Genomic DNA, 20,617 nt, shown 5'->3' with positions numbered 1-20,617 from the left:
TAATTTTGACCTCTGCCAAAATTCCAAGTACTCTCCAGGATCTAGTTACAGACACATACATTTGCAGGCAAATTTACAGACCCGTGGGGGTTTTTTTGGTTCAGTTGGATTTTTTGTGTGTTTTGTTGTTGATGTCCCAAATCAATATGAAGTTATTAACTTTAGGCATCTCATGATCATTCCTCTGTTAATGAAAACTAAAATGCTTGCTGTATTTTAATCATGTGCAAATTTTCCTTTAAACAGACCCTATGCCTTCAGATAATCTCTGAGCACCTCCTAGCACACAGAGATTTGAGACAACAGCAGGTGGTCAAAAGTCCTGGCAGAGACAGTTCATGTGGAAATGCCCTGCTGGGTTGACGGAAGATTGAAGACTTATCACAGGGCACAGTGGACTGACTGTAGAATTGGAACAGTCGCCTGACACCTGCACATGACAAAGTTGAAAGCACAGATAGGGAAGAAAAACCAGAGTAGAACAGGGGAAAAAATAAGCAAGAAACAGGAGATTACAAAACAGCATGGTGGTTTCTCTTTTTTGAAGGTTGCTATCCAAGCATAGTCCCTGGGTTTTTATGAGAGACATTACTAGAATGAGGAACACTGCTAGCTGTGAGTGTTTGAAAAATTAAGGTTTTTTCACATAGGTGATTGATTAAATTGTTTTGTAGATTCAAAATACAGATTGTCACTTACTGAGTATCTGTCTTCCACATCAGTTCCCCTGACAGTTCTCTGCCATTTCAAGCAGGTATCATTAAAAATTAATACATTATTGAAAGCTTCCTTTACTGTAGAGACAATAAAAAAGGCAACAACTTATTACAAAAACTTTACCTTCTTCAACTTAATTGAGTATGAGTAGCTGAAAATAAAAACAAAAAAAAGTTTTTTATTTTAATTCTGTTCCGAGAAGGAGGTAGAATCTCATTTATTTTTGAATGAACAAACACAGTAAATAGATAACAAACATTTTCCAGAGAAAACAGCTTCTGGAAAAACCCAAGTACCCTATTCAGTAAATCAAGATAGGATTTATTTGTCCAGACTTAGGGAAGTAATAATGACAGAAAGATCCAGGAGTTCAGACCTTCTGATAGAAGTAAAGTTATCATAGAACAATTTGTCACAGTTAATGCCCTTTAGGAAAAAGCACATGAGAAAAAGCATTTTTGTGCGTTCCAAAGGCAATTCTTTCTTGAGGTCTGTTGCATCCATATCAGTATGTCAGAAGGCAAGCTTAAAGTTTCCATAACCAAAATACTACAGAAACTTGCTGTTAGAACATGTCTTCTCTACAATTACTGAAGAACTGCCAGAACACTGGTCATCACTGCAAAACATAGGAATATTATCTATAATGCTCACATCACTTAGGTTAGTATCACACAACTCAGCAACAGGAAATTCTCCCACAGGCCGAGAGTCAGTTTTCAAGGCAAGGAACTGAAACCACTAAGCACTGCACCACGGACTGAAATTCCAGCATGTAGCCAGGAACGTCACTGCAGCAATCCTGCCTCAGTCAGAAGACAAATCCTGAAGCAAGTTCGCCAAATCTTTCTGAAGGGCACTTACTGCCACTGCTCTGTTTGCTCATCGATTCAATGGCCACAGTGAGCAGAAAGAAAAATGTCCTCCAGAAAAAGAAGATGCTGATGGTGGCTGCATGTATGTAGTCAGCACAAAGAATGATACAGTCTAGCAGACAGCCTGTTAACCTGTCTGCTAGACTCAAACCAGTAAACTCTGCAGCACAGTAAGTTCTTCTGTAAGCACAAGAGAATACAAAACACAACTTACCCTTTGTTTGAACTGCAACTGTAACTGAGACAATGGTGTTTCTGGAAGAGATGGCCGTAATATTCACCACATAGTTACTGCCAGGGTTAAGATCTAAACACACCTTTGGATTATCTTCACTTGTAGTGATGTTAAATATCACATCTTCTGAGAACGTCTTCTCATCCCATCTTTGGCCCAATAAGTGAAACTATTGGAGATAACAAAAATGATGGTTGTGGCTCTCCAAATTTCAGAATACTAGTTCAATTAAGCCTTAAGAACCTAGGATTACATCTGGTTTAGACTATCAGCTCAATCAAGAGAATAGGCTTGTGACTAACTGTTTTTGTGCAACAAGACAATGTAATCAATTAGATTTTTAATTTATTTTGTCTGTTAAATTTATGACTGTTTTCTCACACATTTCTACAACAAATAGAAGAAATTATAACACAGACCCTACAAACACCTCCAACACAAATAGTAAGGTGTAAGTAAATTTTCTTTCTTGTTTACAGCACACAAATGGAAACTACATCTGGTTGCTATTTTCTTTTCTCTAGTTTTTCCCCCTTGCCCCACAGAAGCAGTAGTAAGACAACACCAAACAACAGTAAAACACAGGTGATGCACACAAACTGAAACACAGCAAGTTTCATCTGAATACAAAGAAAAACTTTTTTGAGAGTGACGGAGCACTGGAACAGGCTGCCCAGAGAGGCTGTGGAGTCTCCTTCTCTGGAGACATTAAAAACATGCCTGGATGTGGTTCTGTGCAACTTGCTCCAGGTGAACCTACTTGAGCAGAGGGCTGGACTAGATGATCTCCAGAGGATCCTTCCAATCCTGACCATTCTGTGATTCCCTAAGAGAGTCCCAGTGCAGTGAAAAAGAAACCTGCCGTTTGCTGTACAAGATGAAGGGACATGCAAAACTTATCTAGTTGAGCTCAAGGCACTCCAGACTGTCCTGAACTTCACTGCAAGCACCCTATGCCTGCATCATTCTCAGTTTTGACTATTCTGAAGTGTCTTGCAAGTAGATGAATTCAGGCAAGAGCGTGTGCAGAACACATTACAATGGAGATCCACAGCTTCCCAGTTACCACCAGGTACATGAAAAGCACTAGTTTTGCATTGTTACGGTAATTGGGAACTCGCTTTTTCCTTCTCAGCAGTGCTCAATAAAAGGATGCAAATTAAAATTACATTGATTTACAACACAGGAGAAGAAAGACAGGCTGTCTTCCAGCATATCACCCAACCTTGAAATGTACTGTCCACATTAACCTAACTGCCCCGGAGATCCAAAATAATCCACTTTTTCTTTTTCACCCTATTTGTACATGCTCAAAAAACAACCTTGCTTGGGGTATTGCCGTTCCCAAAAGATGGGAATCCTTATCATGTTGGTTTGGCTTTCGGTAACACTAACTGAACTACTTGTTTCTGAGACTTTATGTCTTAACTTTTATTCTGACGTTTATAGATGGCAATTAAAAGGAAAAAAAAAAAAAAAAAAAAAAGTAGTTACCAAAGTTGCTTTCAATTTCCATGAAAAACAGTTCTAAAATGTTCAAATAAGAGATGGTTGAATCTCAAGCAAGGCACAGTACTTCAGTAAATCTTGCATTTCCAAAACAAGTTACATCCAGTATCTGCAAGTGATACACTGCTTGCTTGAAACACCTGCATCAATATCAGGGACAGAATCCAAGTTTTGCAAGGTTTTCTGTCAATGTGACCCTGAGCTCTACAATGTAATTTCACTAAAGAATAAACTTGTGCTTAAACATTTCTTACAGTTTCAAGCAGATGTTTAGGTGATTTACTAGAAAAGGATCCAACAGCTTTTGAGTTTTTCAACTAACTTTAGGACAGGGATTTGTTTCTTTCCTAACCCAGTGAGCTTTATGTTTCTAGGCATTTTACCAGGACTAGCAAGACAAACTACCATATACACAAAAGCCACAAAACATATCTCCACTACTGACTCAGGATTAAGCAGGACAAGGCTACTCCCAAACTCAAATGGTGCCCCACTTACTGTGTATGTTTCCTGCAAGCCCAGCCTTCCAGTTTTCCTTCGCCACTTCACACAGGTTTCATTGAATATGGACAAATTACTTAGTAATTCCTCCTCTGTGAGCAAAAAGATGAACAAAGAATGAAAACAGTTATTATTTCTCATGCAAATTTTATTGTTTGGAGCCATCGTTTGTTTCTTCCTTATTCTGTTTGGTTGTGGGTTTTTTTTTTCCAAACAGGAAAAATGAAACAAGGTAGGCAGAAGCTAGGTAGTAAATTTTCCTTTGACTGCGTCAGCTCCTAAAATTAAAATACAAGGCTAACAGAAGAAACATGTTCTGAGCTAATGACTGTGACAGAGCCAGAATTCCATAAATTACCATGACTAATGAAAACAAAATACTTCCTAAGTTTGCATTTTAATCTAGAACAATTTGAATTCTAATGACTTAACAGATCTTGAAGAGGAACATTATAGTTCCCTGACAGCAAAGGAACAAGCTCATTAACTATATCAGAGTACTGCTATGTTCCTATATATAAAAGCACACATATACAACAGCATTGTTTCTTACACAAAAATCCTACAGTATATACTGTACTAAAACCTTTCATATTGGGTGACCAATCCAGGCAAAAAAGCCAATAATAAAAGACATTTTGATCTGCTTCAGACATTCTTCCTAGTCATAATACATTAAACATCTACCATGTATAGGTATTCCTGTATTCCTGGTCAAAGTCTTCCATTAAAGTGTGCTTATGACAGTATTACACCACCAAAAATGAAAAGCAATAAACAATGCCCCAGTTCCACTACTTCTGCCACCCATTCTATATTGTCCTTGAACTTGGGTGCCAGCAACTGGATCTTGTGACATGCAATGGTCTGTCTCCTAAAGAACAAGTCACTCACAAATCAACTTGAAGATTTGTAGACCATTGGCTCTTATGGATTAGAAGTCTTATCAAACTGCAAATAAAACAGTCAAGCAGATTTAAATGAACTATCTGTAAGAAAAAGAGGCTACCAGTAAGCCAACAAACTTGGAAAAAAACAGTCTCCTGAATACAACAACCTATATTAAAGCATTTTAAGAAAGCTTCTGTGTTAGACTGGAAAAGAGCTTTTTTGTACCTAAATGAATGGTTTGGTTCATTATTTGTTTGGGTTTCAACATGTTTTCAAAAGGTGTTGACATTTCTCCTTGTTTCACAATAAATGAAGTAACACAGCCACAGTAAAACACTTTTCAGAACAAGCACTAGATGAAAAGCATGAATCCCACACAGCCAGGGAAGACAGTTACAGCAACCATAGATAAACCCTTCAACACACCTGTGTTAACTTACACACTTTCAAGGTTGGTTTATGCCTCAGAGAAAAAGACAGAACCAGTAAGATCAACTCTGCTCTATTTTAGGCAGTTCTCTCACTGCTGTCATGAGACACAGAGCAGCTGCCATCACAAGACTAAATAGAGTATCCTCCCAGAGCTAAGAGCAAAGCTCCTTCTGCTTACAAAGTGATCTGGTCTTCAAATAGTCATTCCTTTGCCCAGCGGTGTTTTCTTACTACATTCACTGCATGACAAAGGTCGCAAATCCAAGCTCATACAGATTCTAAGCTGAAAAGCCTGTACTAGTTTGGCAGATTCTCCAGAAATATTCACACAATAGTTGGTGCAATGCCCCGTTGTAAAAGCAAACATAGTGCAGGTTGCTCTTCCTCTGTATGCAAACCTCACTACCATTTCACAGGAGGGCCCTTGTAGCGTATGGACATGAAGCTGTCACTGAAATAAACAAATACATCAATAGTCTCTAAAATTCCTATATGTAGGTAGTTACTTAGAACTGCAGTGTAATGGTTTGCTTATTTTGCAGCACTTTATTTTCTTTTCCCCTTCCTTTTTTTATTTATTATTAAACTGTCATAAAACAGTTCTCTAACGGTATCTCCCTCTCCACATACTCAACAAAAAGATGCCTTATTCACAAGACTAGTTTATCTCCCAACTAATTTTAATTCCTACATTACAAGCTGTCGTTAAATATGGAAATGTTGTTGAAAGCTTCCTCTTCTACAGAGGAGATTAATCTGCATGTCCTCTAAAACAAATTTCCTTACATATGGCTGTCTGATTAATTGTATTGAAATACTGCCTATTATTATTATTATCTGTTTCACAGTAATGTCTAGAAACTCTACAGTACTAAGACTTCTGTACCCACACAAAGCAAAAGAGTATGTTCAGTTACTGTATTCTTCAAATCAGATAAATTTTTACTAAAAGACCAAAAGGCAAAAATGACTCATTTGAGCACAGCCAGAGGGAAAATGGTTGCATATCCATGAGAACTGAATTAAAATGCATTACAAAAATAAAAAGTAAAAAAAAAAAAAATTGCCAAGACTGCTCAGCAAGAAAATCAGGCACTTGATTTTTGAGTTCATAAAATACCCAGGAAAAAAATAAAGCAAAATAAAGTGGCAAACAAAAAAGTGTTTTAGCCGGGTATTCAGTCACAGAAAGAAATCTTTTACAGTGGCCTCCTTGGAAAGAAGTCATCAGAACTAGTAGAATTTTTTTCTGTAACTACATCAATTTGTCTGTTGTGCTTGCTGAACTTTGGGAAGAACTAAGCCACTGTGCCATTGCCATATACCCACAGAATACCTGGCAGACCTTTTCTCAAAAGTTTCCAGTCCAAACAAGTAGGAGCAAAAAAGGACAAAAAGTTGTAACATCCACAGAGCAAAGACCACAACAAAGTCCTGGGCTTTCTGAGGAGACTGCTTTTCCTCCCTTATTCTTACTAATCACACACTCTTTGGATAACCAAATGTACACCAAGTGCTTGGTTTAACATTAATCCCAACAGTATAACCCAATAACAGCACAAAGGTATCTCTGAAAAAACTGTCCTCACACCTAGAGGAAAACAGGTTCCCTAACAGGTTAGTTCTGTGAAATCTAACAGTGCTAGTGTCTTCCACAGCTTGGGCTCTCTCAACAGGAAATGCTCTATACATGCCAGGCCTTAGTATGACATCTTAGCAGACAGTGGCATTCAGGTTGTCAACATACCTGATTTCAATCAATAGCTTTCACTCAGACTCACAAATGAGATGGGACAAGTAACGACCCCCAGTTTCCTCATAGTTCAGCACTAGAAATGTCAACTTGTGATTAACAGAGAAGGCCACTGGATGCCACAGCTGCTCCACTGACCTCCAGGTTACCCTCACAACCTCCCTTCCATCCCAAGAGAAAGGGTCCTAGAAACGATATGCGAATGCCTGGAGACCAGAGCAGAAGGGTGGAAAAAGATCCTGAAGTCAAATACTGAAAGGTAAATCTGTGAGAGGGTAGAGAGATAACAGCACTGGCGGTTAGCAGACAGGAAATACGAGTGCTGGTATACAGAACAAAAATGGGAAAACACATAAAGTAAGTAACGAAGTGATTCAACAGTGCCAGTGAGCATCAGAAGGTGAGAAATCATGTTAAGAAAGCCCAAGAAATTAATTCTAAGAGGAAAACAAGGAGTGAAAGTCTGTCTTTTTTACTCCCCTTTCAAACGCTCTGCTAGGAAGCAGGGCCTCTCTCTGTGCCTGAGTGTGTAGGAAAATCTTAGTAATTACAGCCAGTACATAAATGCCTGTACTTTCATGGTCTTCTGCCTTAACCCTGTGCTGTAAAGGCCAACCTTAATTCTTCACTTAACAACCTATGTGAGCTCAGCTCCCAGTACTCAGTGTTATTATTTGCTGACTCAGGGAAAAAAAACACAACCCTGTGTCTGAACACTCATTAAAACCACCTAACTTCCTCCACACGTACAATCCACTACTCCACAGCTGTAAGAACACTTGACTACCACTGACTTCAGCCCGAGATACACGTTAGCAGTGAAGCATTTTTGAACTTGCATGAAGAAATGGTATTTGTCAGAAAGCAGATAGAATCAGCTTCAATCCAATATTTCATCTTCTGCAAGTAGCTAAAAGAGCATCCACACATGCACAACTCACAGAGCTCCAACCACCAATCTCCACACAAGCATGCAATTTAGGGAAAGAAGAAATCCAAATACTAGCTTTTATGTATGTTTTGCCTGTTCAGTCCTGTGAAAACTGTGAATGATGCTGCAAGTGCCATCTGCTATAAACATGCACCACTCATATGTTCAGATGCAGAAATTAAACGGAGAGCAAACAATGCTTCAAGGAGAACTTCTGCTCAGACTGTTTCAAGGCACCTGTTCCATAGCATATAGGCAAACACCTCTTGCACAATAACTTTCTCAAATGTACACGAATTTATTTTACAGACATATCTTCAGTATTTATACCATTTAGGATAGCATGATAAATTTTTATGAGTTTTCCACATTTTGAGTAAACTACTTGCTCCCAGTTTAACTAGAATTGCAAAATTAGCAGGTTTTCACCTTCAGCCCCAAACTTTACACAGAGGAAATCCACAGAGAAACAGAAAAGCTATAGGTAGAGACCATCATGCAGGAAGGAATAGACAAGATAATTAATGATTTACTACTTCCTTTGGTCTAAAAACATTACCAGGAGACAAACAGGAGGCAGAGTAACTCATGCATTGAAGCAGACTGACAAAAACATAAGAGATGCAATTGTGACCATACTTACAGAGGAAAGATGCATCAATCAAGGGTGTCACATTAGACAGGATTAGATGGGCTGGGATTACCCCACCTGAAAGAGGTTCCCCAAGACTAGTATTCGCCATTGCAAACTGGGTGATTATTAACATCGTTTCAAAAAACCAAACAAACAAAAGCCTAAACAGCCCTGCAAAAAGCTATGGGTTTTTTTGTTTAACTGTTAACTGGGTTGCATCACTATGATCTAAGAAGTACCACCTCTCATAACACAGACTCCACCTTTTTCCAGGCAATTAAAGAAATTACCAGATTAACATATGTCTGGATTTAACACATCAAGTTAGGCCTTTACAAAAACTAAGGCAAATCAGATCCTTTTCACTGATGACTATAATTATCCTAATGGTTTGATAGGGGGCTTATTACTACCAAACCCTGGGTTTTGAATCAATGCCCACAGATGTGAGAGTGACACCTTTTCTGTTAAACTCGTAACTGTTGACATAGCTAGGAACAAAAATTAGGACAGTGACAGTTAACCCATTCACTGTTGTATGGAAATTACTGATGCTGCCAACACAGAAACTTTCCAGCTGCCTTTCTGTATCATCTCTTACTGTACAAGTGAGAAGCTAAAAACTGACATCCTGGAGGATTCTAGCTAGAGTGGAAATCAGTCATTGGGAACAGGAATAAAGCACAGGAGAAGAAGGGAAAGTGAAAGCAAAGGGAAAACAATTCTGGATTAAAAAGTAAGTAACTAGACCCTCTCAGTTACATGGGAATTATCTTTGCTGTTGGTCTACAGTTAAAATTAAATTAAATTACACCTGACAGACAATCCTGCTCTGTTTATTCCAGACTAGATTCTGATTTTGCTTCTGATTTCTTCCAAGCTTTTTTTTTTTTTTTTCCTTTTTTTTCCACTATGAAAGTATTCTTTCCCTTTTCTGCAGTGTTTTAAAGTGCACAGTGTGGACAATCTGCTTTGCCTTCTTTGGACCAATTCATCAAACCACTCTTCCTTCTAAACCTTCAAATCACTGAATCATGTATTTAGCAAGTATCCTCCACTCTCTTCACCTGTTAGGATTTTCAGTTCTATCATACAACACCAATTTTCTAGGAAATGTCTCAAAACCAACTAACACCTTATCCCCTTGATGTTTTGAAGATACTCTTCACTACCATAATACCCAAGTTCTATGTGATTATCTCAACAAAATCTCCAGAGACCAGGACACACAGCTAAACTCTGTGGGTGGGGAGTCAAAACACAGAAAAATGAAGCATTCTGAAACAGAAAACCAACCTTTAGTAAAAGGTGGACATTTAGCATTGCATTTAGTAAGAGGTGAGGTAAAAAACAGCATGCACACAAAAGGTTATGACGCAGAAGCTCCAAGCTTAGGATCAGACAGAATGTGCACTACTGTGAAGAATGATTTTGCCCCTTTTTGAGCTCCAGGTTCACAGGATGTTGGGACTGGATCATTTTTTCTTCTATTAACACTACCTTGGAAGGCTCTCACAACAAACTAGTAAGATTGCTGTGCCGTCAAACTCAGCATTAAAGGGACACAGGTCAATTTTCCCTTTTCACTGCAACAGATATTCCCCGCTGCCTGAGTTTTGGAATGCTTTACCAATAATACACATCACCTTTCCAGGCAGGTGGGATTCACCCCTTCCTCCAGCCTTTTTACATATCCATGGATTTTTCCCACCCATGTGCAGAAGCTGCTTCTTTTGCAAGGACAGTATTTTACTTATTATATTAAAAAAAACATTTCAATAAATGCATTTCTAATAACAATGCTACTGGAAACTTCTTTAAATACTGAGAAGTTATTCTCTAATGCAGACTTGTATTTTCTTTTCCTTGGATAAACATAAGAAAATTGGACAAACTGTCTGTCTTGACACCATATTGTTGCTACCCACACCAATAGATGCTAAACACACCAAATACTAACAACCTCCAAAGAACACAGACATAGAGAAGGAGTTTTCCAGAGAAGGAGTTTTCTGGGATCAGAATAATGAGCAGCAGTCAACCCAGCCTATGTGCTTATAGCCAGGACTAGAGCCAACTGTTACAGAAAGGATAGATTAAATACTGTGAAAAAGCTCTCCCCATGACAAGGATGTCCTTAGGACTTGGGACTGGGAAATTGGAAAATGCTTGATGAATACTACACTGGAGGACTCTGCAAACAGGATGAAGAGAGCTGCAGTAGGTAAAAGGATTATCTCCCTCCAAAATATCCCTAACAATTGTCCAATTATCACAGAAAACTGCACCAGACACTACCCCCTTTGTGCATGAACTGACCCCTTTGTAATTGTAATGAAGACTGAAAAAAGTACCAGCTTTACAGCTGCACACGGTATTAAGAGCAAGACAACCCTGTAAGCACCCTATTCACCATACTGCATCTTAACTTTCCCAGGATGTGCAAGAAGTAGGTTCCCAAAAGTTAAGCTACATGTGTGTGTATGTATGTACAGCCACGCACATACACAATCGACACCTGTTACAAGGGAAAAATATTCTACTTCAGCACCTATGTTAGTCCTTCCCAATATTTAATATTAAACATTTATATACAAGTTCAATGAAAGATAAAATCAACTCATTTACATATTTTCATTTCAGACAGCCTCCAGTCCCTCACCCTGCCTTCTCAAGATTATATACTTCATGGACTTGATAATAGCTTACAATATACATTGCACACTGTACCATTTGCAAGTGCAGATTTAGGAGCAAGTATCTCAGATAGCCAAGGCACAAATCACCTTTTTTCTGGCTGTGTTACAGCCATGATAAGTTAAAAAAAAAAAACTTTATTTGCAGAATCTATCAAAAAGAAAAACATGAGAGCAAAGGCTTCATTTTATACTTTTCCCTTTTATAAAAAATAGCAACTATAATTCTTATGTTACCTTATGTTCAAGTTTATGCCCACACCCAGAACCTCTATCAGTAAGATAAATATTACTACCGAAAAAGTTTAAGTTGACAATTTCTCCTCTGAAATTGAAAATGGGAAAATCAAGCTTGTTTCAAATGATTTTGTATTCCACCACTGAATGCTATAGCACTTTATAGCCATAGCCCTCCCCTGTAACAAACAGCGATATTATTCCCCCCAGGGGATCTTTTTTCCATTCTGAAAATAGACTTCCCAGATTTCCTACGAAATCCCACCAGGTGCAATGTATGCCTGGAATAACAGCACACCATTTCTGCAATGAAAATAAATGAAACCATGCATTTCTGCCCAGTAGGGGAAAAAGTTCATCTTCCAGGACAAGTTGTACAGGATGTCCAGACTTACATGTTGAGCATACTGGACAGCAGGTATTTAATTGCTGGTATGTTCTCTGCACCTTAATCACTTGAATTTAGATATATATATATTTTTGCATTATACACACATCAAGGGTTGGGAAAGGAAGACTGTAATCCAGCTGACTATCATCAGACTTCACTGCTGGTGGCTTAATCGAATCAGCACCTCTCAGTAATATTAATTTTGTAAGCAATTTTTTCCATATTTAAACCATCTACAATTAAATATACTTTTATATTTATCACACACACAAAACCATTTACTATATAACTGAACAGACAGTGCAACAGACAACACAAATAAAGGGCATTCCATAGCAATCACTTCTTAAAAAATGAAGAAGTGATTATTTGCCAAGGGGGACATGCTTAGGGGAATTTCTCACTTCTAATGATGTTTATCAGGCAGTAGAAAAAGACAAATGGTTTTCTGACTTCTATCATAAGTTATTTTGGAATGGTACATGGTTTTCTCTCATTTTAATGGGAATTACTGATTAATTACACACACACTTAAGATCATATACATCTGAAATGCATCATTACTGAAACACGAATTTCATTTCAAAGCCATTTAGCTCTAGTAAGTGCGAAAAACGGAGAAGCTAAGAAGCTGAGGACCTCTGGACAAGTTTCCTTTTCATGATTTTTTTTTCCCCACCCAAAGAACCCTGGACTGGTCAGGTTATTTTTTAAAAGCTTTTTTCCATTCTACTTGACTGCAACTGACTTTTTTGGCCCTCTGATCCAACACTGGAGTCTACATTTTTGCCTCTGGCAAAGCTCTTGCTGAAATCCATAGTAATGCTGTGAATGCAGTCTGCAGGTTCAAGCCCTTCAAAGTTTCAGAGTGCTCAAGACAGAACTCTTGGCATTGCAAAGACTGACACACCTGATTAACTAGCTACTCTACACAATGCTGACTTCAAAACCAATTCAGCAGTGCTGCTATGCAAATTGCCTGAATCAAATAAGAACCTTTACTTCTAACAACAGCAGTTCCATTTTTAGTAGGGCACTATAAAAAGTGACAGAACTGCTTTTCTGTACGCTCATTTTATTTGACATCACAGGTTTATACTTGCAGTGAATGCTCAAGACATGAAGTGAGGCAAGAGAGGCATCAAGTGGCAACTCTGTGTAAATGCTTGGTCTGTGAAGCAGTAGCAGTCAAAGACATCCTGCAAGTCCTTCTGAGTAACATGTGGATGTTCCAAGGCTTGAGAACAAGAGATGGACAGTTGAAGAGCTATCTTGTGATATGTCTTTCTGAGGACACAGAACAACACTAAGGAACACAACAGCCATAGTCTAAAACCTGCTATTTTTTTGCTATTACTATTAAAATGTCAGTACATCCTGTTTCCAAGCCCACATTATGACATCTTTGTTACGTATCGCCCTTCTCAGGGCCCAATTCTTTTACAGAAAATCCTTTTGGACTTAAATTCAGACAACTGTATCTAGGTTGGAAAGGCAACCATGAGCAAAGTTTACCTTGGGCATTATGAGAGGAGGAAAAAAAAAACAAAAAAGGACCAAAGTTCTGGATTCCATTGCCCTATATTCATCACAGGGCACTTTATTAGTGCCACAAAAAAACAGTGTTAAATGCCTTGTGTTCATCTAGTGACATTCTCCTGGCTTTTAAAGCTGAAGGTTCTCAGTGCAGCAATAAAACTCCAGTTGCATTAGACCCTTTCTGTTAGAAATAAAAAGCTAGACAGCTAACAGAAAGATCTGTGTCATCCACTAGAAACTGTTGCCCAGTTAAAATTCTCTTCCACGACCTTTCCATCCAAAGTACTACCACATTCCCTACATCATAAATCAGAAATGGATTTCTTGCCTTCATCCTTCCTCCTGTTCCTACCTTCAGAACAAGAATGAGAAACTATATAAATAGCAAATCCCACGGCAACTCCTACAGTAATATTTACCTTTGCATATGTACGTAATATTCTCCCATGACTGATCTGTTGTGCATTCTGAAAAATTCCTGTCTCCATTAGAATAATATCCGTCTTTACACTGATAGTACACTCTGCTCCACAGAGTGGTAGAGTTGTCCCAGGTCATTTCTGTGTGTGGAATCAGCAAAGGTTTGCCACAGTCTATTTCTGGGACAGAAAAACAGTGTATCAAAACCTGAAAATTAAAACAAGTAAGGCATATCAATGTGTTTAAGAAGAGAGATTAACTGTTCCAGCAAGTAACACTTCACTATTTTTTCACTTCCCAGGGATTTCCAGAAGTCAGGTTAGCCCTTTAGAACCCAGAATTCTGTGACTGGAGACTTTCTAGCAAGATGGAACACTTATCCTTCAAGATGAACCATAAAAAATAAAACAAAAAAGCATCCTGTTTAGAAATGGAGAACAAGGATCTCTAAGCAAATTTTTACAAATGGATCTATCTCCCTGCAACACTGTCTTATCCTCCACATGCTGTTTATTCCTTTATTTTACCTATGATTAGGAACAATAGATCTGAAAAACAACACACGGTCCAAGGAGTGATGTAAAAGAACAGCATCAAGAAGGTTATGTTCCTTTGCCAGTGGATTTAAGAAAAAAAAAAAAAAAGAAGCTGGAACAGGCAAGCACAAAGAGCACTTCTGGGGGAAAATTTGATGGATTATTCAGACCACTTTAGAGATAATTAGAAAGCTGGGCTAAAGCACTTATAAATTAATTCATTTGCTCAGATGTTTCCATGATAAATTTATGGAACAAAAAAGAATAGAGAGTGAAGACAAATCAATAGAATATTACTAGGGTTAAAATTCCCTTTCAAATCCACAATGAACACCAGACCCCAATAAAAGATTCTGCATCACTTTACTTGCAAGAAGTAAACAATGTAAGAATTAAAATCTGACTTTTACTAAAGCTTATATGCAGAAAACAAGTGCTTTTAAAACTGTTTAATAAGTGATTCTGAAATTCTACTCATACAAAGGAAAACAAAGAAGTGAAAAACAAAGTTTATAGAATCGAGATCTGTACAGCCTTTCAAAGAAAAGTTAAACAGATATTGCAATGGCCAATACATCCACCATCACGATTACATTCCTTTTCATATCCCAGTGTGTATGAATGTATGTACCTACCGTAAATTGTCAGAACAATATTCAGAATAACTAATGCACATGCAAAGAATATGCTTAGTTTATAGAAGGACAGTATGTGATGAGACACAAAAATTACTGCTGCTTAACTCCAGCTATCTGTCCACAGCCATCCTGTAATCAGACTGAAAAGCATAAATGCAGAAGTATGTTTCTGTGCAACATATTGAACCTTCTGTTTAGACTGGTGACACAGAATAAGAATATTAAAGAAAATTCTAAAAGTAGAGAGTTGTTGTAACATATAAATTGCATATTCAAAAAAATTACTATGTTTGATTGCAATGAACAGAAGACTCTACCCTGCTGGATTAAACTGAAAAGGTACTTATCACCCAATGAATGGAAAAGTGAAGTTATGCCAATGTAAAAACTGACTGAAGACTGTAATTATCCTGAGGTCACATTAATTAATTAATGAGTTCAGAGTAAAAAATAGACTATACATTTTGGTGGGCAAAATAGTTCTTTTTTAAATATAACTTTTTTTTCTTCTTCTTTTCTGAGTTTTTCCTTTGTCAAGGAACTTGTTAGGCTGCACTCTTCCAAATCGCAGTAACATAAGGGATTTATGAGTCATGTCAAATAACAATAGCATGCTTGAGCACTCATAGTTTGCAAATGGTAACTGGTCAAATATGGGAATTTTAAGGGGACACTAACTGCTAATAGCGGTTCAATTTTGGAGCAGTGGCTTCAACCACAGCATAGATATTGACATAGAAAAATGGCAGGAATTCAGGTTGAATTTTCATTTCATGATAATCCCAATGCTTGACATGCACTGGGATTTTGGTCTTATATGTTAACATTTAATAATTTATTGCAGCTTCATTAGCAGCACAGATTAAAAAAAAAACCCTGTTTAATATACCACTTTTATTTTGTGACTGAACTTCATATGCCAGAAGACTGTATAATCTGTGTACCCAAAGAGGATGTCTCTAACTGATGTCTGCGATTTATTATGGTGGCTGTAACAGTATCTATGCCAAATAAATTTGAAGGCAAATTTCATTTACCTTTGCACACCAAATCAGTGCCATCCCACTGTCCTCTGGCATTGCAGACTGCAGTCTGATTGCCGCTTGCAACAAAGTAACCATCGACACAACTATAAATAACTTCACTTCCATATGTGGTCCCAGTTACAAATACTGGATGTGCATTTAAAACAGAAGGTGGAACCCCACAATCCACACCTAGGGAGAGGTATAAAGAGGAAGATAAATCTGTTAGTCAAGCAGCATAAGTAATGACAACTGCACTCAGCGAGTATTTTTTTTGTTGTTATCAACTAAGCCTCTTTTCCTGCAGTAACCCAACACTCACTCCCTCATGTCCTCTGCAACACCCCCAATGTAACTAAGCATGCTGTAGCTACTCCAGAGCTGCTTCCAAACACAATGACTTCTCTGTCTTTCTCTCAGAATGGCCTGCTAAATCTGTGACTCCTTCCTCAGCCTGGCTGCTAATATAGAGAAAATGGCCTGGTTTTGGTTTTTTGTTTGTTTTTTTTTTCTTTAATCTTTAAGATTCTCCTGCTTTTACAATCCTGATTACAAGTGGCAAGCTGGTTCTGTATCATTTGAAGTAAGCAACAGTCAGAGGGAGACAGACAAGCAGAAACTGCCTTTAGGAAGTAAAATTCTAAAAAGTGCACAAGGACCCAAGAAAGGCAAAACCATAGAAGAGGTTACAGCATACAATACAAAAGCTTCCTGTTAAAGCCAGAGTCTACATGATGTTCAAAACATATTGTAATAGTTGGTCTATTCACAAACATGCCAAGTTGTCAATTACAAATGCATAAAACAAAGCAGGTAGTACCAAAAAGCAATTTGTTTGACAAGATGTCCTTTTTCTAAGGTATTTTCTAAGCCATCTAAAAGGCACTCACGTTAGCACGACACAACATCACATTCAACAGTTTACTTCATCTGAAGACAATTTTTTTATTAATATTCCAGGGAAGCTATACTCTTCACAGACATGTTACATCCATACACTTACATTTAAATAAAACAAGGAGATCTGCCCCACTTACAGTACCTTGATGTTAGGTCACACACCTTACCGAGTCTGACCTACCTTCAATGGCCAGTTTCATCATGACTATATAAACAAAACTCCTATATCACAATAAGAAGGAAGACAAAAGACAAACACTGCTTTTTCTGAAAAAGAAGACATTACACCTGGCCAGAAGAAATTATTGAATTAGCAATAAATAATTAACAAGAAAATTCTCGGAATTTAAAGAACTATTTAAAGGTGCCTTTGCCACTATTAAAAAGAAAAAAAAAATCAGACCTGATGGTTTTACAAAAAGAGAAGTCCTAACTGAGGTCCAGGAAAAGAGATTGCAATACCAAGAGGAAATAGGTTTGTCATTTCAGATTCGTGGGCTGTTTCTTGGTGGTTGATGTATTTTATTTCAATTAACCATGACAGATGTGTTCAGAAACTCTGACCTGGCCTACTGTTTGATTGTAGATATAAAAAACTACATGAAAAAGCAATCACTGAAGAATATTAATATAAAACAAATGTACCAACAACTCATAAGGACTGCATCCCACAAGCTTTCTTTACAGACCTCTTGAGACTTTGGGCACTTCATTTTTGTTTTCAGATTCCTTGTCCTTTATTTATTTTTTGAGAAAACTGGCATTTCAACTGTTTTATTTTTTATGTCAGTAATTTTGTATTGTTTTATCTTTTCCTTCTTATTAATTTTCTGGTGATATTTAATATTTCACTTCTCTCAGCCACAGTGATTTAGCATCTTTATTCTAATGTATTCACTTCCCATAGACACACATACAAACCTCACATTTCTATCCACTTTCATGTGTGTGTGTGTGTGTCTGTGTGTTAGTTAGAAAATGGGAAAGTTTTAGAAACCAAGAGGGCTTTTGTATTTTGAGAGAAGGAACTCTCCTCCCTAAGTGATAATGACAGTTCTCCCCCCTAGAATTGTTATATGCTGTAGCTTCTCTTAGCTAGCACTTCAAGTGTCATTTAACTAATGTATAGACTTTCTAAATACGCAGAGGAACAGATAATCCTTCACTTGTAAGCAGCAATACTTCAACAGAATGGGCAACTGGAACACCAAAGCAAGTGGAAGTTTCAAAGATGGTCATGGGAAATGTGGTCATGCAAATGCTTTTAAAATCACAAAGGCTATCCAGAGATGAGGGGTGGTATGACACCTCTCTTTACTGTCAACCCCTGGAAAAAAATTTCACAAGCTGTCAGAAAATTTGTTCCTTTTCATGAAAGGTCACTGATGCCTTCCAACTCAGTAGCTTTTCCCACGAAAGGCTACAGAAATCTAGTTTTCTAGGCCTTGGTTCACAGGCAGAAGGACACATTGCAATATCTATAAAAACACAAGAATCAGCATCAAAAATGACACTACACTAACAAGAAGAGGTGGCACAATTTTATCATCTTTTTTTTTTTTGCAAATAGCCAGATCTTGAAAATTACCCTTCAGACTGAGGAAACAGTCGACTGTCTCACAAACACACTTCCTCTTATGCATAAACTCCCTTAAAGAATTTAAGAAAGATTTAAGACTCTTCTCACCTTTACAGCTTAAAGTGGAAGGTTCCCAAGTTTCGTTTGCAGTGCAATATGAGAACTTCCCCTCGTTGCTGTAAAACCCTTCTTTACATTCATAATGAACTGCACTTCCTGGTAGCAAGCTGTAGTTCCCTACAATGTAGCCATGCTTCATTTCAGGAGGTGAACCACATCCAATTTCTGCAAAGAGACTGGGTCAAAAGAACTCACAGTACAATAATCACAACCAAAAAACACTTTAAAATGGGCTAAACTGGATGGTCACGTCACAAACTACACCAAATCTGATGAATCTGAGGGGTCGCCAAAAAGGTAGACTATTAGAGTTGAAGAGTTGTACTGGCCACAGTTGAAGGAGCACATGGATCCAGGTACTGGATCTAAATCTTTACTAACATACAGCTGGAGCCATTCACAACAACAAAGAGAAGACACTGCAATGTGATGGTGCTTTACATGTGCCAGTCTCGTTACATCAATGACTGAATGGTACCTCAACACCAGAGGAAAATTTCAGGCCCCAATGCACAGCCTTATTTCCCTGCGCATGGAAAAAGTGAAGCACTGTGGATGCACTGAAATGAAATGCGGTCCTCAATTCCTTCATCACACTGAACCAGCCTGCATACAAAAGCTACACACCTTCAGCTCCTTTGTCCAACTCTGCAAGTGACACAGACTGTGAGATAAGCAGGATTATCAGTGATTTTGGCAAAATGAAGCAGAGCACTCCAGCTGGAAAAACTGGATGGACCACAGGCAGTGAGCTTTACTGATGGTCCTTGCAATAATTCAGAAATGAGAGCTGGACATAATCAAGGCAGTTCTTTCCACCTGGGATGCCTGGGTTCATTACATACTCTAGACAACTACAGCTTACACTGCTAGCACTTTGCATCTGTGAGAATCTACACTAAGAAGAAAGGAGGAACAGATTCAAACTGAAATTTTTTTGGTTGTTATGGCAAGATAAACAGAAAAGTTTATTTATGCAGGTGCCACAGTATGTAATAAATAGCTAAACTATTATTTTATTATTCCTTTCCACTAGACTTGTTTCATTCCTATGACCTCTCTTACCAGCTGTTTATCCTCTCTGCCCTTCCCCTTCATGCACTGTGAATATATAAGCAAATGGATTATACCACACTTTCTTCCTATTCAGAAACTAACTACATCACCTTCAGAGCATTATTAAGCTTCTCTGACCCTACACAACCGAACCACTGCTGAGAGCCTGTAGAAATCATACCTGGTGTCGACCCTACCATCCACACACCACTGGAACAAACTGAACCCAAGAAATAAAAACTCATACAGCAAGCAAAGTCCACAGAGAGGGCTTCTGCCATGCAGACTTAAAAGCACAGGTCAGAGCAGGTACTATTATATCACATAAGACCTGATTTTATCTAATAGCAAAACCAGCATCCAAAGACTCTCACCTTTGCATGAAACTATATTTTCATCTGGATGAAAAGAATGCTCTCCATTTTCTAATTTATAACCATCATTGCAGTAACACTTGTAGCTTCCTTCAGTATTCATGCAGCTTGCATTGGGACCACAGAGCCCAGACTCCTCACATTCATCTATATCTAAAAATTCAGAGAAATATATACAAACTTAGTAATAATTTGGGGTTTGTTTTTTTTTAATTAGTTAATCTAGGACCCAAGCTTAAAACAAATACAACATTTCATAATGGGTTCTATGTAGCTTGTGATGGCTTTTCTAGGAAACAAAGGAGCTTATCATTGCCCGGTGTCCAAGCATCTGGAAGGAGGAGACTCTCAGTTTTGTAGCAAGCTTTCTTTTCAACTGTTTCTGTTTTACCTGCCAAGTAGTTTCCAGCGTTACCTCCTGCTACAACAACCCCAGAAAAACTTCCTGTCTGCAAGTATCTTAATCAGCTGCAACAGTTTACCACCATAACAAGGAGCTGGCTAATTCTACAGTAAACATACGTATGATATTCTGGGGGAAAGATAGGGGTCATCTTATTTTCTCTAATCTAGCTGCTTCTTCTGGAAAGATTATCACTTGAATGCGACTGTGAAGCATTAATTTGTA

General features: G+C 38.0%; 1 protein-coding gene across 12 annotated transcripts in view; it reads right to left on the bottom strand.

The window, feature by feature from the left end:
• The window catches only part of SUSD1 (sushi domain containing 1), a 52,385-nt gene that overhangs the window by 27,777 nt on the left and 3,991 nt on the right, over nt 1–20,617 (bottom strand). For 9 of the 12 annotated variants that reach the window (XM_055790880.1, XM_055790881.1, XM_055790887.1 and 6 more), the window contains exons 4-10: nt 19,990–20,142; nt 18,548–18,724; nt 15,973–16,152; nt 13,761–13,940; nt 3,835–3,929; nt 1,807–1,996; nt 700–794 (exon numbers count right to left, since the gene is read on the bottom strand). In XM_055790880.1, the coding sequence (XP_055646855.1) occupies nt 700–794; nt 1,807–1,996; nt 3,835–3,929; nt 13,761–13,940; nt 15,973–16,152; nt 18,548–18,724; nt 19,990–20,142 (1,070 nt within the window). The remainder of the gene's footprint in view (nt 1–699; nt 795–1,806; nt 1,997–3,834; nt 3,930–13,760; nt 13,941–15,972; nt 16,153–18,547; nt 18,725–19,989; nt 20,143–20,617) is intronic. The other 3 variants (XM_055790883.1, XM_055790882.1, XM_055790884.1) reach the window with 3 other exon arrangements.

The sequence above is a fragment of the Falco peregrinus genome, chromosome Z, assembly GCF_023634155.1.
Source record: "Falco peregrinus isolate bFalPer1 chromosome Z, bFalPer1.pri, whole genome shotgun sequence".
Lineage (NCBI taxonomy): Eukaryota > Metazoa > Chordata > Aves > Falconiformes > Falconidae > Falco > Falco peregrinus.
The sequence above is the reverse complement of the archived record's forward strand: the minus strand, read 5'-3'. Positions and strand labels throughout refer to the sequence as shown.